We start from the raw sequence: 27306 nt of genomic DNA, 5'->3' as shown, positions 1-27306 counted from the left end.
TCTCTTTCTGATAGTATGTGAACCAGCTAGAGAGACCAGGGTTTGTTTATAAATATATAGTGTTCGTAGAAATCTAAGCTATTTTGTAGCTATAGCATGTTTGTTTGCATATTTGGTACAAGTAGGGACCTAATCTTGCAAACAGTTCTAGACATGGTGCTTACTTGCAGAAGTTGTCTGGTAAATTAAGAAGTATTTGCAAGAAACTAGAAAGCTAAATAAAATATTCTGAATGGCCACTATGCAGACTGTGTGCGGGCGGTTCAGCATGAAAATTTTAATTTTACTTCTAAAATTTGTTTTCTCTCTGTAAATTCCTCTGTTTCCTGATTTGTTGTTCAGTCCAGAATTCATCATTCTGTGACTTCCCTGCTGTTGGAGAGCTATTAATTTGCTATGCTGCAGAATCTGCAGTATGTTTTTTTTGTTCTGGTGCATTAAATGAAGAGAACTGTTGAAATCTGAAGAAACTTTACCTTTTATCATGCGGACTGAATAAAACATCTATATTTAATTCAAGTATATTCTATTACCTTTTCATAGCTCCATTTTTATTTTCCTTGGATTTATATTTTAATTCTAGTAATAGCTGTGTAAGTGAGACCACACCATTAAAGGCGTCCTAGCTTTTTTTGTCAATTGGTCATCAGAGTATACAATGTACATTAGCAGACCTAAAAGGAATTTATGAAGTCCAACAAATCAATTTTATGTAGCTTTTGTACTATCACTAGTATCTCTCTCTGCAGATTGTCATATACCTATGCACTTTTATCAGGTAATGGTCTACAAATTGTTACATTTTACTCACTGTTTATGAATCTTAGTCTTTGATTTACATTTAGAAAATTTAATAATTCCAAATCATTTAAAATGCTTACTCTTTCAAGAGTCTCTTCAATATGTAAAGCAAAATAATTCTTACTCCACAGTAATGGGTGTTGCATTTGTGTCCTGGTGACTTTTCCGTGCACAGTGCACAGTGATTTTTGTCCAGAGGATTTATTTTGGAGCAAGTGGTGGAAATGATTTTTTCCACATTCAGAAGTAACACAAGTTTTAAATTAATCTCCCTCAATTGTCTTTAGGTGTAACAGCTGAAATTATGTACTCAAAGGGTTAAGTCAGCATGAAAGAATTCATTTCCACTTTAATGACCTAGCCTTGCTGGGTTAGAACGATGGGGAACATGCTTCTGACTTGTACTCCTATTGCCAATTAACACCTCCTATAACAGGTGTCCTCAGCTAGTCATTGAAGCAGAGGCAGTAGAAATAGTTTACATGCGGCTTGTTTTTCACACTACTTGTTTAATACTCACAAAATTAAAGTATTAAAGGGTTTTCTTACCTTGCTGGTTAAGAAATAAACACTGTAGCTTTGGATATTTATGTGTTTGCTTATGTTTGTCTTGTATTTTAAATGGTGCCAGTTTTAAAAATTTGAGATGTTGGATACTTCAGATGTTCTATTTTATGTAAGAATTCATTGTTGTTGGATATCACCACAAAGAAATATATTGTACATCATGATGTTAGCTCATTGTATCTTTTTACAACTGTTCCCATTTGGTCAAATGGGGCTTCTTTGTTGAAATCCCTTCTTTGTTGAAATGAGACACATAAAATTGTATAAAATCTTTTATACAATTATTATGACAATAGAGCAGTATTGACGTAGAATTAAACAATAGAAAATGTCTGAAATATTTCTTTCACCGTTGCTATCTATCTCAAGTCCACTTTTATATACATATTTTAAAGAAATATAAAACACATAGTGCAAGTGACAGGCAGTGCTCGAAAATGACACTTTAGTTCACATTTAATCAGCAGGTATTTTAATAACATAATAAAATTGGCTAAATTGATACCAGTTCACACTAAGAGAAAGGTGGAGTAATATACCTAAAAGTGTTAACAAATTTGCTAAAAGGCCTGAATAGATAACACTTTGAGGCATTAGTTTTCTTGCTGTTATAATGGCAAATGTCTTATGTAACACTTAATCAACAAGGGCTGTCCAAGTAAAAGTCACAGCTTTTTATACTGGATCATAGTTTAAGCATGTGAAAGAAAAATAACCCCTCATTTAGTTTATCCTCACATTCTGTTCATGGATTCTTACTCCTTAGAACACTTATTGAAAACTTACTTTTGCGTCTCTTAAATAAGAGACAAAACAAATACTTGTTCGTGATGCAAGTTTGCCAGTAATCCTGATTTCTCTAAGTGATAGCTTTTATTAAAATAAATAAATAAAAAGACTGGTTATGCTTATGGATGAGATGGTTGGCTTGAGGGCAGGTCAGTTCACTGATTCAGTTTAGAGGCATCTATTCCCTCCCTCCCCTCTCCCTCCCGCAGGGACTGATTTTAATGTTGCTGAATGCTTTGTGCTTGCCGTATATATTGGTTGCTAAAGATTTTTTAAAACAGAGTTTTCCTTTGACTTTTTATAGTTATTATGTTTTCCTTATTTATAAAAGAACAAAGGAACGAATTTCTCAGATTTGTCTCCTGTGATGCTATAATCCCCATTCACTTTCCTGTTTTCCCAAGAAATTATCCAGTAGGAATAGGGGAAGGTAATATTTCCTATTTCTCATGTGAAATACAATAAAGAATTTTTAGGAAGGGACTCTTCTGACTATCTCTAAACATCAAAATGAAGCAAAAGCATATTTTTTCTTTTGCTGATTATCTGCTTATATAATCAAGGTGTATTGAAGAGGTAAATATCTAAAAGTTCAGGTTTGATGCACCATTTAATTTAGTAGTAAGTTTCATTAATACAGTGCCCAAGCTGGCAGGCAGTTAAATTTACTAAGGGTGACATTTTGCACCTGGTATGAAGGGTCATGTAAGGCTCTTAGTCTCTTCTTGGAGTCACAGAAGGTGTACACAGGCCTCTGGAAGGCTGCAGTGGGAATGGGCCAGAGGAGGGTCCCTTGGAATCTGTACTGTTCACTCAGACACCAGATGCAATGGACTTGTGACGGTTATTCCAGTGCATAGGCTAGAATGGCAGCCACTTGTGGATCATACTCTGGCTTCCGAATTGACATAATTTTCAACATATGGAAACATTGAGAATTAGTAAACCAGACTTTTAAATCCTAAAGGCTATTTTTCAATAGTCAGTGAACTGAAGAGTTACTTGTTCCAGAGGATTAGTATCTCATTAGTTTATTCCAATTTTTTTAGAAGTATTCCTTGCAGTTACCATGTCATATGCCTTTCCCTTATTAATGCAGTAGTTGAATATGTAGTAATTTTAAAACAAAAAACCTCCCACAACATCTAGTGGATAAAAGAATTGCTTGCAAAAGCAGCATGATTTAAGAATACATTATGCCAGATTAAGTGATAAAATTACAAGGTTAGAGGATGAAATTAAAGTAGACGCTACATATTTGTGCTTTAATAAAGTATTTGATGCTCATTATCACTAATTCCTGCTCCCCAAATTAATTAGAATCACTTGAATCAGAACACTGTTAGTTGGTTGAAGAACCACATGTAAGAGTACCATAGGGATCAGTATTAGGTCCAGTGTTATTTAACATCTTTTTAATGATTTAGAAGAGAGTAACCACCATATTAATGAAATTCACAAATGATAGTACAATTGGGGGAGTTCTGAACACCGTTGAGGACAAAGAAATAGTGCAAAGGGACCATCGCTGATTAGAAACATGATTAGAAAGTAACATGAGATTTGTTCTAGGGAAAATGCAAGGTAAAACATCTTTTGCCAAATAAAGCTAAAATACAGATAACTGGAAAATAGCAATAATGCTGAATAGTATTTAGGGATGGTGGGAACCTAATTAGACATGAGTTTGCAATGAAATATATTAGCAAAAAGGCCAATACAGATTTGGGCTATTTACAGAGCAAAGATGTAAAAATGGTTCTGGTAAGACTACACTTGGAATCTTGTGCTCATTTCTGGCCAACTCCTTTCCAAAAGGTTAGACTAATTGGAGAGACATCAGGGAAGAACAGCGAAAATGGATAAGGGGCTGGCAGAATGATTTTTCTTGTTGTGTCCCTAATTCAAGGAAACATCTATACTCAGGGCAACACTTAAGCATGTGTTTTAAAGTTAAGCACGTGCTGAAGTCGTATTGACTTTAAAGTAGGGCTGTCAAGTGATTAAAGAAATTAATTGCGCAATTAAAAATTAATTGTGATCATGCAATTAATCGCACTGTTAATAAAATACCATTATTTAAATATTTTGGGATGTTTTCTACATTTTCAAATATTTTGATTTCAATTACAACATAGAATACTAAGTATACAGTGCTCACTTTATTTTTTTATTACAAATATTTGCACAGTAAAAAACAAGAGTTTTTTCAATTCACCTAATACAAGTACTGTAATGCAATCTCTTTATCATGAAAGTTGAACTTATAAATATAGAATTATGTACAAAAAACTGTTTTATTTTTGAATTCAGGTAATGTAAAACTTTAGAGCCTACAAGTCCACTCAGTCCTATTGCTTGTTCAGCCAGTTGCTCAGAGAAACAAGTGGCCTGGTCTACATTAGGGTGGGGGATGTATCTAAGATATGCAACTTCAGCTATGAGAATAGGTCGACTTCAGTTACGCTATCTTAGATCGACTTACCTCCAGTCCTCACGGCACATGATCGATGACCGCGGCTCCCTCATCGACTCCGCTTCTGCCTCTCACCCTGGTGGAGTTCCGGAGTCGACGGGAGTGCGTTCAGGGATCAATTTATCACATCTAGACAAGACGCAATAAATCGATTCCCCAATAGATCGATCACTACCCGCCGATCCGGAGAGTAGTGTGGACATACCCTTTGTTTACATTTGCAGGAGATAATGCTGCCTGCTTCTTGTTTACAATGTCACCTGAAAATGAGAAAAGGCGTTTGCATGGCACTGTTGTAGCTGGCGTTGCAAGATATTTATGTGCTAGATGTGCTAAAGATTTATATTCCCTTCATGCTTCAACCACCATTCCAGATGACCTGCGTCCCTGCTGATGATGGGTTTGCTCAATAATAATCCAAAGCAGTGCAGACCAATGCATGTTCATTGTCATCATCTGAGACAGATGCCACCAGCAGAAGATTGATTTTCTTTTTTGATGTTTTCGGTTCTGTAGTTTCTGCATTGGAGTGTTGCTCTTTTAAGACTTCTGCAAGCATACTCGACACCTTGTCCCTCTCAGATTTTGGAAGGCACTTGAGATTCTTAAACCTTGGGTTGAGTGCTGTAGCTATCTTTAGAAATCTCATATTGGTACCTTCTTTGCATTTTGTCAGATCTGCAGTGAAAGTGCTCTTAAAATGAACAACATGGGCTGGGGCATCATCTGAGGCTCCTGTAACATGAAATATATGGCAGAATGTGGGTAAAACAGAGCCGGAGACGTACAATTCTCCTACAAGGAGTTCGCTCACAAATGTAATTAACTCATTATGTTTTAACGAGCATCATCAGCACCGAAGTATGTCATCTAGAATGGTGGCTAAAACATGAAGAGGCATATGAATGTTTAGCCTATCTGGCATGTTAAATACCTTGCTGTGCTGGTTACAAAAGTGCCAGGCGAATGCTTGTTCTCACTTTCTTGGGACATTGTAAATAAGAAGTGGGAAGCATTGTCTCCTGTACAGTTAAGCAAATTTAGTTGTCTTAGCGATTTGGCTGAATGAGAAGTAGGACTGAGTGGGCTTGTGTAGGCTCTAAAATTTTACATTGTTTTGGTTTTGAGTGCAGTTAAATAACCAAAAAAAACAACAACAAAACTTCATTAGTAGGTTGTACTTCCATAATAAAGAGTGCACAATGGTACTTGTATGAGGTGAATTAAAAAATACTATTTCTTTTGTTTCATTTTTACAGTGCAAATATTTGTAATAAAGATAATATAAAGTGAGCACCATACACTTTGTATACTGTGTTATAATTGAAATAAAATGTAGAAAAACATCCAGAAATATTTAATTTTAATTAGTATTCTATTATTTAACTGTGCAATGAAAACTGCGATTGACTCAAAAATTAATCACGAGTTAACTGCAATTAATTGACAGCCCCACTTTAAAGTTAAGCATATGTCTTGCTAATCGGGACCTTCCTGGAGAAAGATTGAATGTTAATGTGCAACTTGGCCAAGCAATGACTACGAAGGAGAGGCTAAATAATATTTAGGTTTATACCTGTGGTGTGGCAGATTATTTAGGCTAGTCTTTTGTGGGAGGGTTGAGACAGAGAAGGTATTGTTGGAACAGTTCTTGGGCAAATCACTTTACCTCCCTGTGCTTCAGTTTTATTATCTATAAAATGGGGATAACTATATTGACCTTTGTAAAACACTTTGAGATCTGCTGGTGAAAACACTATATAAGAGCTAGATATTTATTATTCCACAGCCTAATAAATCGTACTGCAAAAGATTTATTTAAGCTGTATTTTCCCTTTCTCATATTCATCCCACTAATTCCAAATATACCTACTCCCTCACTTTCTGTTGGGGTCCCTGTATTAGTCAACTCCTTTTGTCCCTCTGCACCCCTCTCTGTAAGTGAGATCACCCATTCACATAATTTCAACTATAATTTTTAGGCTAAAGATTCACTGGGTGACCTTGGGAAAACTCACTGAAAGATGAAGGAATGGCCAGAGAGGTAACAGACAAAAATAAAGGAGAGAATGGAGTTGTGAAAAATGGAGGACAAAATTTCAAGAATGACACTGTTGGCTGTGGCCTCTAACAGGCTAGAAGTCAAGAGAGAGAGTTGAGAGTTTTAGGAAGGAGACTTCTTCTGGTGTATGGCTTCTGATGGCACGCACAAACAGTGTGTTAGATGTTGGTTAAGTGATGCAGCCACTCTATCACAGCAACATCATCCAGAGACGTCAAGTGCATTCATCCACCGTCAAGGTGTTAAAGATGGCAGTCCATTACCAGGTGGCACACTGTTTGTTCTTGAGCTCCAGAAGGGCAGGACAGGGAGGTCAAGAAGTTCAACTATAAAAATGTAAGTTAAACTGCCCATGACCATTACGTATCCTGGTTGTAATGAAGATGGATCTTTATGCCCTGTGATTGTTCTGAGCAGCATGTGAGAGCTGAGCGGGAGAGAGTGGGGAACACTCTGTCTCTCAGGATATACGTCAGCACTCCAAAATGAAGTCTTTGACCACCCTTTGCCACTGTTCCTTAGAAAAGTGGTGTCTGATATACTGCCCGAGAAGCTCCACTATTTCAGAAAAGGAGAATCTTGACTTTAGCTGGTTTTTCTGATGTGGCTTTGAGATGAAATTGTGAAGTAAGCTGTCTTGATAGTTGGCTGCGTGCAGTAATGCGGCCAGGACCCTACCTTCTTTAATCTGGGAAACAATGCCAGCCAGGACTGGAAGGTTGGAAACTGGAGTAAAGAGTCAAAGGTGACAAATAGATATATAGAATTGTGGATGCAGGAGTCAAGGAGTATAGGACTACTGCTGGTTGAACAGAAAGATGTCGGAAGTAAAAAGTAAAATTTAATTTGTAGTGCAGGAAGTCACCTGGATTTATTATTATTAAAATGTTACACAGATAAAAATCCTTCATGTTGTATAACTACCTTATATCATGCCTGGGTAGTGGGGGGCGGGTGTGAGTGTGTGTGTGTGAGAGAAAGAGGTGTACATACACAAATGAAAATAGATACAGTAGGTAAATGGTTTTTATACAAATTGAATTTACTAGTAGTTTTAGCTCTTGACTTTATCTTCAGATTTTATGGCCTATAATGTTGGTCAATAGGTCTCACTTGGACCTGTGTTGGGAGCATGTTGTTCCAATTTTACTGTTTCATTACAAGTGAGGAGTTATTTAATGAAGTTGTCTAAATCTAGTCTTAAACAGCATTCATCACTGTGGCATTAGAGTGCCTTCAAAAATTATAACATAAATTCTCATATAATTCTTTTCTCTTCACTCATCATGGACTGGACTTTTTTTTCCTCACTTGAATTTTTTCTAGTTATTCTGCATTTACACAGCATTACTAAGAGCAAATGTGCCCTGTTGCCTCCTTTTGTGAAGACTATAATACAAACACACTTGACTAATGAAGTACTGTGACTTGGGTGGTAAAGGGATAAAATGAGATGTGGTTGTCTAGAGAAGGTCATCTTGTCCCTCACTTCCCAAGAACAGCATAGTTTTGCCTTCAAATAGCCTGCTGTAGTTTTTTTCCATTTCAGCAGTAACACAATACCTTCCTCAACCAATCATTCACACCTGGGACTATTGTGCTAATTTTTGAATAACAACTCATAAAGCAAAGAGCAAAGTGTTTTGTTCACAGCTTTTCCACCTAGGGATTGGAGGTCCATTTTATGCTCATTGTACCAGTGTATCTCAAAAGTGCTCCCGTTGCCTTTATCTGCAAGTCTTCTTTAACTGAAAACAGATGAAGCAAAGGGAAACTGCTGTTTGTGTTGGTGCCAGTTAATCATGCTAGCCCAGCAGCATTTACATTCACACCACTGTAAGAAACACATAGTTAATTGGTGAATTGGAGCTATTTTACAGCTGAGGAAGGTTAGCATTGCTGAAAGACTTAACTCTGACTAATGGAAACTCATCACTGATCCCGTATATTTTGTAACAGGTTTGCACCCAGCACAATATTTTCCAGTTTATTTTATTTGATTTCTGGCTAGATATCTAGGCTGATTTTAAATTTAACTAGATATCATAGGTACCTCCCACCAAGTTGCAAAAAATGGTTAGTGTAAAAAAAAAGTGCTGTATGTTTTTGTTGTAAACACTGCAACTAATGGATTTACTGTACATTAAAGCACAGTCAGATGCACTTTGTTCTTAGACTTATAATTTTGTGCAAAATAAAATAGAAGTAATGGAAAATTTTTGCAATAAATGTGGAGTAAATAGTTAATAATTTATTCTGTTTTGTAGGGGCCACCTACAGATGCTCCTGCGGTGGATACGGCAGAACAGGTTTATATCTCTTCCCTTGCACTGCTGAAAGTAAGTATTCTACACTCTTTACTGTATATAGCACTTAAGATACAAAGCATTATATTTGTCCAGTATTCCATAAAGTGAAAAAAGTTTATGGACTTGTATTGTTGACAACTTGAATTTTGACTGGGATTGTTTGTTTAAATCTAGTCATAGAATCTTACTGTAAATGTTCCAGTTATTTTCTTGCCACCAATCTTTGCTTGTATTATTAGCACTATTCCAATGCTTTACATTTTCAAAACACACAACACCCTGTTAACTAATGAGTAAAATAAACATGAGAACAGGGGCACTTCGGTAGAGGTAGAACTATCTCAAATCAAACCCTGAATCTCTTGTAAATCATACCATAGTATGTCACTGTAATGTTGGTCTCACTTCTAGATGTTGAAACATGGTCGTGCTGGTGTTCCTATGGAAGTTATGGGTCTGATGCTTGGAGAATTTGTTGATGATTATACCGTCAGAGTGATTGATGTGTTTGCTATGCCACAATCAGGAACAGTGAGTACTTTTCAGTAGGAACTAAAGTAAATGTTTTCTCTCACATGAAATAATTGTACATCATGTTATGTTTTTCCTTCCCCTCACCCCAACACACACAAGGCATGAGAAACTACTAATGATATAAATGTCTGGATTATGCCCATATTAAATGTCTAAAGTCTGTTAAGATAATGTTTAAGTTGAACTTGGTTAGTGGTTTAAGCTATGGCTTGCACTAAGTCCTTAACTAAGGCCATTATGCTGTCCATAGGTATAGTACCACAGTGTTTAAAGTTTGTAAACTTGTGACTTCAAGGCCTTGTATGTCCAGTTGCAGTACTGATGGAATTATTAAGGCCATGTTGCAAACTCTGGAAAGTAAGAATTTGATGGAAATGATGCCATGCCCTTAACTGTAGTGGCACTGCTGAAACTGTGAATTTGAATTGCTTCTCTGGGGCAGAATTTGTACTCTAGTGGCATGACTGTTAGATGATATTTCCTTAGTGTGGAAACATGATTGGTTTTACTTGAGGTTAAGAAATTGAATTTTATTAAAAGAGGGCAATGAACTGGAAGCTAGAATTGGAATTTATAGTGGCGCTGTGTGTAGCTCAAATGAAATATTGGTCTTAATTAAAGAGGCAGTTTCCTTAATTACCATCAAGATTACATATAATTGAAACACTGGAGAATTCTTTCTCAGTTTATTTTATGCATTTGCTAGCATGTTGTACATAGTCAGTTCACTGCCTTTGTTGATGGTGTATGCCCTTTGCTAGACTCTGCAAGAGGGTATATACCCCTAACAATGGCAACAGAGCCAAAACTGGGCTGACAATAAGCAGCAGGAAGGAGTGTGCACAAACAAGAAATGGAGAGGAGGTTGGATGAATATTTTTCTGCATGGTTGGTGGTGGTGCTCACCCAAAACACACTTTTTTAAACAGAAAACTTAGCATTTTTTTTCAAGGAACTATAGGAATAGATTGTTATATTTAAATAATGCTCTATTAGAACTTTGATTTGTTTAAAAATTAGATAATTTCCAAAAATAAATTCAAGTAGACAAACTTAAATAAAACTGTAAAGAGTAATGTTTCTTTATTAGTTAAGCTATTAGATCATTTTATGTCAGAGCAGTAAGAGAGTGTTTGCATGCATGTTTATCTTTTAAATTACTTTATATGTAAATACACTAATGCTGTCTCTCTTCCAAAATCAGGGTGTCAGTGTAGAGGCAGTTGATCCTGTATTTCAAGCCAAAATGTTGGATATGCTAAAGCAGACAGGAAGGTAAATGTTTCAAAGCAACATCTAAAAGTTTAAGTGGTGTACTGCGTGGGTTCAGGCTGCATGTTCTGTATTCTACCTGCAAGACTTGTGATGTGTAGGGTAAATTCGTTAATGTTAATCAGTAATAATTGAGCCAGTATTATGATGATTATCGCATGTTATGCAACCCACTTCTCCCCATGGTTTACAAGAGAGAGACTTCAGATCCTGATGAGTATCATAAATTTCCTTCTATTATCATCATAATAGTAAGCTTTGGATTGAATACCTCTCTAGTTAGTATATGGAGTTGCTAGAAAATAACTCAGTTTAAAGAAACTAATGTTTGTACTTTATAAAATAGGAAAGCATTATCACGTTGGGTATTTTAGCTTTATTTACAGGCCTAGGGTTACATTTAGTATATAAAAGAAAGGGAAAAAACATTTTGATTAAAAGCATCTTCATGTTTAAACAAATTTTTATTTCACTCTGTACCTCTCAACAGTTGTCATCTGCTTGCTCAAATTCTTTTACTGTGGAAAAAACTTCAAAATTAATGTTAGCAAAAGGCTCAGCAGCTGAGCAGAACAGTGCAAATTGCTTTTTGACTGAGTTCCTAGTTCCACTGCTGGTTTAATTGATATTTAATCCTTTCCCGCCGTTTGTTCCCGTCGTCCATGTCTGAAATGGACTTTCTGCCGTGAAAATTCAACTCTTGACTCCAAGGAGTTAAAGAATAGATATTTACTTGAGCTGAAAGGGTAAAAACTGGTTCAGGGAAGGTGTGGTAACAGGGTGAAAAACTGAAAGCTTGATCTACCACTGCTAATGTGCATCCCTTAATGATAACACTCCTTTGTCGCACTTATTCATTTCCATGTTTTCACCATACTATGGTGAGTAATTTAAATGTTTCTAATGGTGCTCTTTTCACACCTGTGTCTCTCTCTCCTCCATCCTAATTGATACCCTGTTACTTCAATGTTTCTTTCATATCATATGTTTTTATTGCTAGGAATTTCTAAATGCCCTCTTCGTTTCAGGCCTGAGATGGTTGTTGGTTGGTATCATAGTCATCCTGGCTTTGGCTGTTGGCTGTCTGGTGTGGATATCAATACTCAGCAGAGCTTTGAAGCTCTATCGGAAAGAGCTGTAGCTGTGGTGGTGGATCCTATCCAGAGCGTAAAAGGAAAGGTACAGTAAGTTTTTTTTTTTTTGTTTTGTTTTGTTTTTTGTTTGTTGTTTTTTTTTTTAATCTACTTAACTAAGATTTGAAATAAAAACACTATAAAATGCATATTAGTTCTTGAATGGTGGACCCACATTTCAAAAAATCTCACGGACTCATTTAATATTCTGTCTGGTTATAAATGAATCAAAAAGCTCTACTGAAAGTGTACCATTTTCATTTGTTCCAATACTTGCATCAAAAGTCCCTGAGCAAGCCTGTAGCCTTAAGCCATATTTTATATTTGGAATGATCAGTTCTAACCTAGTCATGTGTTTGTTATTCAAGAACCATTCAACACTTCTACCATTCGAGCCTTTTTTTGAATAAACAGATAATCCAGGTCTATAGTGTTTTAAAATTTGAGATATTAAATTTTGGACAGATAGTTAAAGCTTACTAATTGCAAATTGGGATGGGTTCAGCCTCTAACATGAGCAGAAATAGTGCTTTATTTTATAAGCCTTGAACATGACAGTTTCTGGTGGTATCTGCATTCCAAATGTTTTAGACAATAAAAACTTCCCTAAATACTTGGTCGCAGCCGTTTAGATTTTTGAGTAAAGATGCAGATGAATGATTAAGTATGTTAAATGATTATGAAATGATTAACTTGCAAAGCACATTGGGTTATGGTTGTCCTTTGTTGAAATCTCTTTTGTTCTTGTTTAGTTCTTTTTTTTATTTCTTTCTAGCCCCATATGCCATTTTCCTATTTCCTGCCTCATGACAGCAGGGAGCAGCTCTATTATCACCTTCACAGAGCTGTCTGCAAATGTGAGAGGCAATTCGATTTTGCTCAACCACAGGGAGAGTGGATTAGAAAAACTACAGAACGTACAGAAATTGGCTAGGTGGTTACTGCTTTAAAATACTGCTGAGGTGTTTTGTTTGAGCATGCACTTCCATTGTACTGTAGACCACTTATTTAAAATAAATCCTAATATAGATGTATGACATTAGTATAAATTTATAAATAGTTTGAAAATATTTGTTTTCTGTATATGAAATACAGTAGTTGTATAGCAAGATTACATTCAAGCTGCCAACCAGCTTATCTAAATATTACCATTATCTCAGAGTGCTCATCTGTTATAAAATTATATGTGAACTCTTTGCCATCACATCATTACAACAGCGCAAAATTGGGGTCCATTCTAAATTTGGAGTCTATTCTTAGTTTTTTCAAAGCAAAAAGGTTGCCTATATAAGTATTCATCAAACCATAATATAAGTGATTTTAAAAACAAATAAGCTTCTGGTGCTTTAGAAAATACTAAGAAGGAATTAAATTGGCCTAGCTATCTTAAATTCCTGATTACATAACTGATGTGTGAAAGGGAAAAGTGAAATATTTTGATAAAATATGTACTAGATTTCCTTAGTCGTCATTATGTATTTTCCCTTTTTCTTCCTGTGTTATAAAAATCAGGACAGGTTGCTTTATATTGTATCAAAGTCAAATAACATGCATTCTATTGCTGCATTTTTAAATTAGATCAGAGTTCATATTAATTTAATTGCTAAAAATGTTATCTTCATACTAAATAACATTTCTGTTCTACAGCACTTATTAAGACCAAGTGTATTATCTACTCTTTGCTCTAACTGTTAATGTCATCTTTGGGGAAAAAACTTGACTTTGACTTTTTCTGCTGTCTTTTTATATTTCCTAATCTTGAATATGAGTAAGTGCAAGTGTAGTCTGGTATTTCTGTAAATATAAAAATAGTTCACAACTTTTCTTATGACCATTGTCTGTCTGTGCCAGAAGGAGGATTGGAGACACTGGATGTGGTTTATTATGCAACTTTATTCCTAAATGTCAAGAAGTATCTGGCAGGTAAAAGGGTACAGGGCAGGCTACTGGCAGCGCTCTCCCTTTACCCATTCTGGTTGCCAGCCAACCAGCTACTGGGACTTCACTCCCCATTTGAATAAGGGTGGAAAGGGTTGGCTCCCTGCCATACCAGTCATAGGTGCATGAACCCTCCACCCCTTTACCAATCTATTTTATCTGATCACTGCATTCTTTCCCTATGGTGTACCTGCACTGGACATTTGCCCCATACTTACATAATGAGTTGCGACATCATACCCTAACCCCTGTTTAATGTTCACACCAGCTAAACTGCCAATCTGTTGCTGAGGGAAAAATTCCTCTCCAGATCTCTGAGAAAGGAGTGTGACTAGTGTAATGCCCACAGTGGATCATGACAAACCTGGTATCACAGCTTTTCTCCAGAACTGTGTACTATCAATTCTAATGTACCGTCTAATGGTACACTGTGTCTAAAACAATAATTCCCAGCAGGTTTATCATAACATGACGCACAAGAGTGAAGGTTGAGTTAGCTGGTTAAAGTTGGCTGGTTACTGTTACCAGAGTTCAGAAAGTATTACATTCATTTCTGGGGTTGAATTCATTTGAAAATAAATTCATTTTAGTCCACATAGGCACCAGAATAGGATGTGGGAGAAGTGACCTCATGTGGGTTTATTCCTAATTGTTGCCACTGATTTGCTTATGTGACTGTATATCTGTCACTTAACCTCTCTTTGCCCCAGTTTTCCAATCTGTAAAATGGGGCTAACAATGATTAACCACCTTTATAGAGTATTCTGTAATACATGGATTAAAAGCTCTGTTAGAATTGCTAAATATTGACATTTGTATTTCAGTTTCTAACATTTTTAAGTCTTTCCAGAGCTCACTATGTCTTAGCCAAAAATTGTCATTTTTTAAAAAAAAATACAAAATCAGCAGCTGTTCCTCATTCCTAAACCAAAAAATAACAGTACATCCAACATAATCAATTCCTCTTCTCCTCTGCCCCTCTCCTCCCCCCAAAAAAATTAGTCTTTGATAAAGACAGGTCCCAGGTCTCTCTTTTCCTCAGAGTTTGGTAAATACAGTCCTTGCCGTGTATTTTTTAAATTACAACCTAAAAGTCATGGCACCACTGAAAACAGTTCTGGTGAGTTTGTTTTTTTTTTCCAAAGGCACTTTACTGGTTTTCCGTGATTGATACTTTGAGACATTATTCCAGGATATTTTACCAAGTATTTCAGTTACTAGGTTTATATTTGATGTGAGAAATCTGTTTCTCACATCAAAATAGGGTTTTTTGTACTCTTCATATATTAAATAGGGGCACACATAAAAATCTCTCTGAAAACAATGGTTTAAATGTCCAGTGGATTGTAATAGTCCTTTTAGTAATGACACTATCAAAGTGAGTTACAGAAAATATCTATAACAGAAGAGCAAACTGCTTTTTCAGAAGGGATCAACTTTTCTTTGGGAGTTGGAAAAATTATCCAGTGATCTAATGGAGTCAAATGAAGGCCAGTCAAATAATTATCAATTATTCCTTACATAAAATAAGGGCACTGAAGACCATTCCAATAGAGTTCTCCTTCAGCTGACTTTAAAGGCTTAGTTTTTGTTAATTTCTTTAAAGGCTGTATCCTTTTAGCTACAGCTATCTGTCTTAGTTTTCAATGGGCTCTTCACTATTTTATGTAAGGATGAGCATTTCCTATATATATATATTCAGTGTCTTTCCCCTTTGTTTGTCTGTTTGGATTGTCCACACAGCAGTGTGAGAGAGAGTATTTTTAAGTCAGAATAATATGACTGTAAAATTAGAATTGGTGGAGGGACAGGTGTAGTACCTGAAGTTTGAAATTGTAATTGGCCCTTTAAAATCATGTCTTGGAGTTTTTTTGTTTTGTTTGTTTTGGGGGTTGTTTTGGTTTTGGTTTTTTGTTTGGTAACTGGTCTGGAACCATCTGGTAAGTTTTTGGTAGTCTATATGTATACATTTAGAAAATAATAAAATTAAGAATACATCCATGTTATGTTCTTGGTCCCCTTATGGGCCATTAAAAATACAATTTGGAAGCAATAATCTAGCAGTCTGGTTTTTTTCCTCTGCCCATGGCGCTCCAAAGTTTAAAAAAGCAATCAACCAAGTAAAATCAAGACCCAAACACATTACAGCCAAGTTGCTAGTGGTAATACTTGTACTGTGGCTATTTGTTGTGAGTTATTATGCTGATACCACTTTACAGTAAATTACTTTTCTGTTGCTTTTTAAAAATACATGCTTTTGCACCAAGACTTTTTCCTGATGCAACATTCGTTATTAATGTTTGACTTACTAAAATTGCTGTTTAGAAATTTTCATTTATACCACTCAAGTATTGAGTCCTTATAATGATAATGTATAACTTTGGTAGAAACTATTACTAGTAGTAGGGCAGGGATTATGATATTCAATATGTTTGTACAGTGCCTAACACATTTGGGGCACTATAGGAGTATAAGTATTGTTGACCTTTCCACTGAAGTGTTATCATGCATTGTCGATGACCATGTGTTAATTCTGTTGATATTGTATTGTCAGACCATTATATCTTCAGTAAAAATTACTTTAAAATGCCACACTGAGTGGGCCTAAGCCATTTTTTTAAGTATCGCCACACAGACTGAAAAAGAGGTGCCTGGATGCAAGGTTATTGAACCAATAGTCCCTTTGAAAAGAAAAGAATCTGCAGAGATCTTGAGTATTTTTAGGCCTTGTCTACACCACAAAGTTGCAGCGCTGGTGAGGGAGTTATAGCACTGCAACTTAGGAGGTGTACACATCTGCAGGGCATCACCAGCGCTGCAACTCCCTGTTTGCAGCGTTGACCGTACACCCGTTGAAACTCGAGTGTAGAGGATCCAGCACTGGTGATCCAGCGCTGGTCATCAGGTGTAAACACTCACCAGCGTTTTTCTTGACCTCCCTGGAATAAACAGGTATCCCAGCATACCAGAGGAAGCCTCTCTGGTAATCAAGCAGGTCTCCTTCCCCGCGGTTTGCAGCGGGGTTCAGGGAACGCGAGAGCAAACCGCGGGGAAGCAGGTCTCCTTCCCCGCGGTTTGCTCTCGCGTTCCCCTAACCCCCGTGCAAGCAGATCTCCTTCCCCGCGGTTTGCAGGGGGGTTCAAAAAACACCGGAGCAAACCGCTGGGAAGGAGACATGCTTGCAGGGGGGTTCGGGGAACACCGGAGCAAACCACTGGGAAGGAGACCTGCTTGCACGGGGGTTCAAAAAACACCGGAGCAAACCACTGGGAAGGAGACCTGCTTGCACGGGGGTTTGGGGAACACCGGAGCAAACCGCTGGGAAGGAGACCTGCTTGCACGGGGGTTTGGGGAACACCGGAGCAAACCGCTGGGAAGGAGACCTGCTTGCACGGGGGTTCGGGGAACGTGAGAACAAACCGCGGGGAAGGAGACCTGCTGGGGGGGGGGGGGCTGTTCGGGGAACACTGGAGCAAACCGCGGGGAAGGAGACCTGCTTCCCCGCGGTTTGCTCTCGCATTCCCCTAACCCCCCTTGAAGCCGCCCAACAGCGCTGCAGTGTGGCCACATCTAACACCACTTGCAGCGCTGGTTGCTGTAAGTGTGACCACTCTGCAGCGCTGGCCCTATACAGCTGTACTAATACAGCTGTAACAACCAGCACTGCAAAATTGTAGATGTAGACATACCCATAGTCTTATAGCTGCAGAGACTGAAGAGAGAAAAATGGAATGGTTGAGAAATAAACCAGCCAAAGAAGAAAAACTTTGGTATCCTTGAGTTACCTTTGCATTGCTTATTGGATGATCTTTACTATTTTAAATCCTGCAGTAAATAATCACAAGAATGAACAGAGCACAAGATCTTGTCTGCTTTGTAACTATTATTTTTAGTTCAATAAATGGCCAGATAATGAGAATTTAAAACTGAAGTCATTCATTTACTCTTGGTACCAGCTTCCCCAACAGTGTCACACCAAATGTACTTCAACTCTGATCTAGAGTGACGTCCCTGGAGGTCAGAGTAGTTCAGTCTGCATGCCTGATCAATCATTGACCAAGTCCAGTGAAATTGTCAGCAAGAATGCCAGTTGTGATAGTGTTTTGTGATGTGGACATCCGTCTGCTATGAGCTAGAATGGGATCACCAGTTCATTTTACAGATAGCCAAATAACCAACAAAGATCTGTCAAATGGTAGCAACTCAGTCACTACTGAGTGAAAGGTGGATTCATTGCAGTGATCTCCAGGTGAAAGACTGAGGCATCCTAATCTGAACTAAGCGAAATTTCAGCCTTGAACTCTGACTTGCAGAACAGAGAAATGGGAATTTGTCTTGGTTTTGATTTGTAAGAAATGCAGGAAGCTGATAACTGTTGAATTATTAGAGAACTACTTTTTTTTTTTCTTTTTTTTCTTAGAATCACATTTTTGTAGTAGGAGATCCTGCATATTTAATTATGATATAGATATCTGGGTTAATATTTGTACTTCCGTTCAGAATAAAATTTTCAAAATTAGACAAATTATTGTTCCAACTTCATCACCTTTTTCCTTCCTGTTTCATTATAAAGCCAGCAAAAATGTTATAACTATACATTCTCAACATTTTTGTTCATGTTAGTGCATCATGTACTCTGCACAAATAATGTAGTTTCTGAACAGAATATTACAAATCAGAAAACTTGCATTTACAGACCTCATTGTTAAAGTGGTGTCAGTGTTCTGATTTTTTTGATATGCTGTGCTCTAAATCAGGTGATAAATGCTCAGTAAACTGTTTTTGTAGGTTATTTCAGTTCATTCCCTTTCCTGAAACAACAAAGTTTCAAGTATACTTTTCATTGGAAAGTATTAAATGTTTAAATACCTTTTACCATGGTGGATGTAGAATAGTCCATTTATCTTCATTAAGACATATAGCTTTAAAACTTGTGGCTTTGCTACTTGTGAGTTATGGATGCATGCCCTCACTTGTCAAGATAAATGTATTATACTGTAGTTGTATCCCCTCCCAATGTGGATATTCAAGTTGTGCAGGAGTTTTGACCACAGTAAGCAATTCTCCAAGGATAAAGAAAGAAAATGCACATACTCCTAGGAATCTCTTTTCCACAGATAAAATTGACATTTTATAAATAATTTCCATGTTGCAAACTTGAAACTCACAATCACAGCAATTCAGCTATATGAATTTGGCATGAGTCAGTTTCAGTTCCTAGTGCTTTTCATTGGAAATGGCATAAAAAGTAAGATTTCTCTGAATTTTTTATGCTGTGGGCTTACAAGGGACAGAAGATGTTCTTCACTTATGGTTGTCTAACAGTGCATGGCAGCATGAATAACGAAATGGTCATAAACCTTAGCTGCACTTCTAAGGTCACATGTTCCATTTAATTTTTAAAGAATCTAGAAACAAACTAAGCAGTTGATAACAGGTCAGTTGTAGGTGATAAAAGATATTTTAGATGGGACATAACTTCTTTTTCCACACCTGGCATAGCCACGTTATATCTTTTTTGCAGAATTTTTTCTTATGCACTGTATGTTTGTCCACAAATAATAACAAGATTCTTGATTTTCAGTGTAACAATGCGTTTTTAAAGACAAACTTTCATATTGCATAGATTTTTTTATTTTTTTATTTTTTTTTTTGCGGCACAAATATTGATGTCAGGAAAGTTTGTTTGAATAACGAGGATGATTTATCTCTGTCTGTCTGCAGTTTGTCACTGTGTGTAGAACGGCATGCCAAATACAGGTATGCTTTCGTAAAATGAGTTTCTAGATTTGCTGTTGCAAAAACTTGTAGAATTGAAGTATGTCATTCTTTAATCAAAAAGTTCTATATAAAATATTCTAAAAATTCCACCCCAAAAACCAGCCCCCCAAAGCTGTGCTCAAATGGGCCCCACTGTGTAAACTAGATTGTCATTTGCAATGCAAAATGTCTGTTCCTTTAAAAAATGTTCAGTTATGTGACTATGGTTCTTTAATTTACAGAGACGGAATTGACTGAAGTCCTTGTATTAAACATGAAACATCTTAATCAATCTAGTTTTTAAAGTTTCTTTTCAAATAAGTATACAGAAGTAAAGTTTAAAAAAAAAAGATTTTTTTTAAACAAACACAGTCAAAAATTTGCTCTCTGTAATTCATTGGCCAGGCACAGGATAAAAGTATGAAAAAAGTGAATAACATTGGATCATATTAAGCATAGCTACATACAAACAGCCAAAAAATTACAGATGACATTGAGTTTAGAGATGATTTGAATTTTGACTATGTAAAATGTATTACTCAAACTATTGCTGGTCATTGACCCAGCGACATGCTTGCGAAAAGTATGCCATCTTTATTGTTTTTCACATTATTATGGTTCTTGTAGCTAAGACAGATGTACAAAAAGATACAGTTTTTATTTTGTATTGGCAGCTTCCAAATATTTAGTATCTATTTCCAAGAGTTGCAATTAGTAAAGCATCCATGGTACTGAAATCCACACATCCCACAAGCTAATTATATTTGCAAGGTCAGATTGAATACATATTTTCAGAAAAATAAAGGGTTATATAAATGTGTCTTCTACTTGGCTGTTATATCACAGTTTGTTGATCTGGAGTATAATGTGTACAATTCACAAATTTGTCTGATAACAGAAAGTGGTGTGTGATTGTGTTTATTTTACTAACCAGTATATTCACAGCAATCACTTCCAAATATCTCTCCAGTAAAGATGTGTTAATTACAAAACAGACAAGGTCTTCTATTATATTAAAGCTACTAACAAGAAGACAGCAGGAATCACACATGTAAATAGCATCATCAACCCCTATTTTAGTCCTCTGTTTTGATCTGTGAGTTGTGCATAGACCAAAGGTGCTATTAAAGACTCGGTGTATGAAATAGGCAGCATTATATGAACAAAATTTATTCAACAAGAAAACAGACCTTTAACATGAATTTAACAAGCCTGAGAAATTATAAACTATCATATGCCGCAGATTCATGCAGTGATAATAAACAAAAAAGGAAAGTAAGAGGTTTTCTTAAACTAGCCAAACTGCTAATGGTTTTGTTATAAGATGTCTACTGTTGAAGTGACCTCTGAAGAATCTTGAGACACTTTGTGCCAGAAGAAATTAAATGGTCAGAATGGTGAAAGAGTTTCAGTGTGAAAAAAGCATATTTATAACTGCTACCATCATAATCTGGAAAACGTCCTACTACCATAGGCTTGAGTTGGGCTTTCAGAGAGGTAGTCTAAAAGCCTCATGTAAAGATGTTACTGTTTTTGTTAATACAGTGCATGCTGTCATGAGGTAATAAGTACAATGAAAACTATAAATTTGGAACTACTGTAAATCCTTTAAATTCTTAAAGTAACTCTGAAAAATGGATTTTTGCTCTGCTTTAATTAATCCTGGGAGGTTCTCTATTCAGATTACTGTCTCTCTAAAGTTCCATTGTTAAATATGAGGTGACCATGTTGCTGTTATTTGATTGCATCATGCTGTACTTCAAAATAAACACAGAAAAAAGACTTTAGTTTGAGCACCTGGAGGTGTGCACACCAGGGCTTTTTCCTTGAATCTTACTGTGGCATAATTAACACCTTGTTCACCCATTGCTCATTAGTGCACTGGACATTAATGAGTCTATTTATTTTGATATGATGCTCTAAAGGAGGAGCCGATTTGTTCTCACTGTGCAAAAAGCAATTAGAAGATTTCACAGAAATGTAAATGTAGGGTATATTGCTGTATTTATGCTTTTGTTGCGTACTAGATCTAAATTTAGATTGCAGGTTGTTGAGCATGTTGGTTTCCTTAAGACAGTTGCTATAGTGATGGCAAAGAATTCCTTTAATCTTGGTGTAGCTAAAGTATTTAGTTTTTTATTGGTTGTCATAATGCAACTAACAAGAAAAAATGTCGTTCAATTCATATTTTCTGTATTCTGTCTAGATTAGATACCCTTGGTTTTTGGAACAAATAAGAATTGTGAGTTAAGGATTTCACACTGGAGTTTGAACAAGTAGAATGCGAACAGTTTAGCAAATATTTGTTTCCTTTCTCCGGAGTTGTGCACAGAGAGCTGTAACTCTTATTAATGTAAGTAGTGCCACTGAAGTGATGGAAATTACTTGCATGAGTAAGGACTTCAAACTTGAACCCATACTGAGTATAGGTCTTAAATATTTCAGCAGCTAGTTGTCTAAGATATTTTGCTATGAAAGTTATCCAAATATGACATTGTGGACAGTAGTTAAAATATTTGATTTACTATCAAAGCAGTGTTGCAATGCCTAATATGTTAGGACTTTTAGTTTTCCTTTCAAAAATGTACCTTGAAAAGGAAACATGGAATCCAAGTGTTGGAGCAAATGATTAGTCAAAAATGCCATTACATTTTTGGAGAAGTTCCATGATTTCTAGTGGAGCAGTCATTTAAACTGCAGTCTCGGAGTGTAGCCATTAGGAAGTCAAATTATGATGAAGCACTAAGTTGTGGTATTCTGCCAAGTTAATGCATCTTGCTCCTCAGAGTAAATTTGTATTTGCTTGATTTTCCTATTTAGAAGTCTCTGGAGGAGACTTTATTTGTACTCCTTACTTACTATAGCTGGGAATTTGCAGATGTTTCTAAAATAGAACATCTAGTTAAAATGTAATTTCAGGAGTTGGAAAAACGAAAAGATGTACTTTTATATATACAAACACGAGGCTTAAAATGTCTGAGTTAAAGTAAAATCTGCTGTGAACATTAAAAAGATAATTGATCTTTTTGTATTACAAGGATGAAACAGTAGATACGTTGAACTCTTTTAGAGAATGGTTGATGTCTTAGAGGTGAATGAAGTTTAATGGTTTACAAAATCATTAAAGGAATTAAACTTTTCTTTAGCAAGATTAAAATTTCATGTGCTAAAATAATTGTGTATGTTAAACCAGTCTATCTATTTAATTAAGAAAAGGAAGGTGTATGTGTGTGTGTCACAGGGAAAAGGATTTTATTTTTAACAAGAATTTATAAGGTATCTGTCACCATGCTATCTGGCATAAATTGGGTCACTGAAATTCTAATAAGAGGTGCAGAACCATGACATATTTGCTGAAGGCAACTTTAAGAGACAAGATGCAGAAGGATCTGGCCAGTTAGCTGAGAGTCCAGGATTGTACAAGTCACTAATTTATAACTGCTTAATGGATAGACCATGTGGGAAATTTAATCTTAAAAGTTTATAACTTCCAATCTACTTATAACTGCTTATTTACTGAACATCACTGCTGTACTTGGTGCTGTATGCATTTAGCAGTAGACATGGACTCTTCCTAAATTGGATATGGACCATGCAGTCAACACACATGCACAAGTGAACAAATATTGTCCTTCTGATGGTACAAATATCTTCCACTACTTTGTATATCATTATCTGTCTTTGATACTTATATCAACCATGGCAGTGTTTTGCTTGATGTGACTTAAGCAGCTTCTTTGACATGTATAGTATGCGAGATAGCTATTAGGCTACCTTCAGTTTAAAATACTGTAAATTATATTTTTTAATTTCCATATTAATCTCTGCCAGTTCATTTCTGTTAGCTCTCTGTGCCCTTTAACATGATATTATAATTGCATTACACTCCCACTTAAGTAGGTTTATGGGTAGTACCCTAATTTGTTTAACTTGAAGGGAAGTCCTGAATTGGTGAGTAGCACTTAAAATAATTTTTAAAATATGGACAGTTCTTCTATTCTTGCTTACCTAGAATAAGCTATTATAAAATAATGGGATATTTAGCTTCTCAGTATATTAGACCTTGGTGTCTCGGTGCCATGTAGTATTTTGTGAAATACAGATTACAGTACAACGGCAGTGGAAATGTCTCAGGCATTTTAATGTAAGCTCTTAAAACCTATGAAGCATAAATCCAGTTTAAGAACATGACAAAATTAGAATCTTTAAAAATAAGGCTCCAACACTTCAATCAAAACCATGTGAGCAGATTCCAACATCCATGTGGCACCCCATTGACTTCAGTGGGGCTCTGCACAGGTGTAAGGTTCTATGTGCACAGGTGTGGTTGTAGGATTAGGGGCTAAATAAATCAAAATCTTAGCTTGTAGTTATGAATCTCTAATGATGGATGGAGGTGACAAGGACAGTTTTTGCAGTGTTCTAAGCTATATCTCACCTCACCTAGCAGCAGGTTAGCTGATTATTTTATTGTCTGAAGCCACTAAATAGTTCTTTGCAAAGGTTTCTTGAATAATTTGAGAAAGCATAGAAATAGGCTAGATGGAAGCTCTATTTTTTTTTTCATTTGTAATGAAATAACTGGATATGCTACCTTCCATGTTCCTTAAATCATAAATGACCTTGGTCGTCTTTTACTCTATTTCTTACTCCTGAGCATGACACTGACAAGGACTTTTTAATCCATCAGACAGTTTATAGACCCTTTCTTAGTTGCAAGAAGCAAAAAGCATCTGACTAGAAGGGAATACATAGGGCAAGTTCCTTGCTGGCTATAATTTTGTTGTCATTTCAAGTATTGTGGTGTTGTAATTGATGTGACAGGGCTGGGCTTTAGACACAGTCCCTTAGCTTGTGCTCACTTTCAGTTTTAGTCTCTCTCTGTCATTCATTTTGATTAGATAAGATTTAGGTGACAAACATATACATACCTTTGAAGTTTTTAGTATGTATATCTACTGATCTTTTCAACGTTGTATGATAAAAAGTACATAAAAACTTAATAGTTCCATGAAAAGTGTAGTAATTGGTGTCACCTTACAATACAATGTAAAGAATTGTGTGCTGATAGCACAGTCAGCAGGAGGTTCTTTTTTATTAATATTATAATTAAAAGATTTTCTGGAAAAAGGCCAAAAACAGATGAGAGTTGATCATGCCTTGTCCACTGTTGCTTGGCACCATTGCTTGCATTTTCTAAAAAGAATTGACTTGACGTCTTGTTTTTACAGGTTGTTATTGATGCCTTCAGATTGATCAATGCTAATATGATGGTCTTGGGACATGAACCAAGACAAACAACTTCAAATCTGGGTCACTTAAACAAGCCATCTATCCAGGTAAACTCAGTGTTTGATGATGATAAACGCTGTTTTGTATTGAGTGGTGTTTAATCACAATGATGTGACAAGTATCTTAAAATGTTATAACATACAAATTATAGTTGTCCCTCCTTGCAGTATTTTAATGTGCATATAAAATTAACTTGATATTTGAATAGGTCTACTCCTAATTTATGAGTGTAGGACTGAGCCCTAAATTAGTCAGATGTAAACACAGAATTTAAGTAGATACTGTCAAGATTTAGTACAGATTTATAAAATGAAAAACTTGTGTGTGAATTTGGGAGCACAATACTCTAGCTTTTTTAGCTTTATCATAATAGTGATACAAGAGAGGGCAAATGGTATCCTTTTTCAGTATTGCAGTGTTAAAACTGCTCCTGTTAACATAGACTTGAGCTTTCCTATAGCCAGGATGAGTAAATGGTGTTTTATTATCTACTGTAAGCATCCCAATTATATGTGTAAAAGAATAAAATACTCTTCAAGCAACCATTGAAAAATGCCTTATCCATTAATCATTATGGTCTCTTTCCACTTGCTTTACTGCTACAGGTTTTTTGCTTAATATGTATTCAACTTTTTAATGTGTCCTAAACAAATATTCCATCTCCAACTCTGGTTATTACATTGGTAATCTTGTAATTTGATGAAGGCCGGGGGGAGGGAATGGAATAGATCATTTGAATGTATAATTGACCATTTCAAGTGTAATCCTCTTTACTTGAGTGTAATGTTTTTATATATCTTTGTAAGAATGTATAAATTTAAAACATTGAATCTCTCTTGAATAGTTACTCTGTTTGGTTTCTAGTATTGACTATTAAGGTCAATACTCTGGTCTTCAGTGAAGCCAAACCTTCATTGCAGGAAGCTTCTTCTGTTCTAAAACAGGAGTATCCTCCTGAGTGATTAATGCCTTATCTTGTGCCTTGCCTTTTTTGTTTTTTTTTTTTACAGTTCCCCCCCCCCCCCCAGAAGAAAAATGTATTTTATTTTTAAATGTATTGTAAAAGGCATGAATAGTTGCCACCAGGAAGCCTAATTACTTCTCTGAAGATTATTTACATGAACAGTAATACTAATGTATGTTGCTAAATACGGCCTACTGAAAGACATTATTAGTAACCACAGTAGAACTGAAATTATATGCTTCAACTTTTACTATCAGATAGCTATGTTTGGGGAGATACCAGCTAGCCATTGTTAAACCTCATTGGTAGCTTTATTATTTTATTCATTAAAACACTTTTTATAGAGGGAAAAAATGAGTAAAAATATTCATACTAGTAAAATAGTTAGTTTTAAAAGGTTGAAATGTTCTGCTTTTGATTTTTTGAGTCTGTGAAAACTGCAAAGTATAATGAGTATGAAATAACCTACTAATGTTTTTGAGTGGATACAGGCAAGCCCATGCTTGCCTGTTTCAAGAGAATATATTACTGGGCTTTTTTAGGCTGTATGTAATGACCTCTCTTGTAAACCCCCATAGTATCATACTGCTTCATTATTTTTTGCAAAAGGTTAAGTAATACCTCACAGTCTAAGATCATTGTTGTTGCAGCATGGCATATCTCAGACATAAGTTTTTTCACTAATTGCAAGGCAGCAATGACCAGTTACATATTTTATTATTACATTAAAATATTGCAGTTTTAAATTAAGTGTATACATATATGAGTTCTTAAGACTTACTCTTTTCACAGAGAACAAATGTAGATACACATGTGTTATAAAGCCCCTGAGTGAAATGCTGACTACATTGAAATTGATGGCAAAATTCCCATTGACTTCAGTGAGGTTAGGATTTCACATGCCCCTTCCCCCATATTTTATCAAAGTCATTTTGTGACGCATAAGGCAAGCTTATAAAGACTTTAATATTACGGGACTTAAGTACTGCATGACACACATTAATCTTTCAGTGAAACAAAACACTTAAGGAACAATGTCTTTAAAATATAGACCACAAGTAGGTGTATATTTTAGAGATTCCAGTTAATCTGTTGTTGTGACTAACTACAGTTTCAAGATTGTTGAGAGGAGTAGTGGAGCAGGGTTTTTTAAGGGTTTGCGCTTTGCTCAGATAACACCTAAGTTGAATTAACTGTTGCTGTTAGAAGCGCAATGATTTCAGGGGAAATTGTCAAAGTCTATTTAGGACTTGTACTCGTAAATCTCTTAGGAGCTCTTAAAAGCCTCCCCTTATCTACAGTTGAGTTAAAACAAGAGGGTACCTTTTTTCAATTGGGGGTGGGGAGGGGAAGAGAGAGAATGTTAAATGAAACTACAAAACTTTTCAGTAGCTTAAGGCTGAAATTAC

The 27306-nt window shown here is 35.9% G+C and overlaps 1 protein-coding gene across 3 annotated transcripts in view; it reads left to right on the top strand.

The window, feature by feature from the left end:
* Positions 1-27306, top strand: part of PSMD14 (proteasome 26S subunit, non-ATPase 14) — a 63673-nt gene that overhangs the window by 23829 nt on the left and 12538 nt on the right. For all 3 annotated transcript variants that reach the window (XM_030580266.1, XM_030580264.1, XM_030580265.1), the window contains 5 exons: positions 8963-9034; positions 9416-9535; positions 10743-10813; positions 11839-11989; positions 24873-24980. In XM_030580266.1, the coding sequence (XP_030436126.1) occupies positions 8963-9034; positions 9416-9535; positions 10743-10813; positions 11839-11989; positions 24873-24980 (522 nt within the window). The remainder of the gene's footprint in view (positions 1-8962; positions 9035-9415; positions 9536-10742; positions 10814-11838; positions 11990-24872; positions 24981-27306) is intronic.

The sequence above is a fragment of the Gopherus evgoodei genome, chromosome 11 (genome assembly GCF_007399415.2).
Source record: "Gopherus evgoodei ecotype Sinaloan lineage chromosome 11, rGopEvg1_v1.p, whole genome shotgun sequence".
NCBI classification, from domain to species: Eukaryota; Metazoa; Chordata; order Testudines; family Testudinidae; genus Gopherus; species Gopherus evgoodei.
The sequence above is the reverse complement of the archived record's forward strand: the minus strand, read 5'-3'. Positions and strand labels throughout refer to the sequence as shown.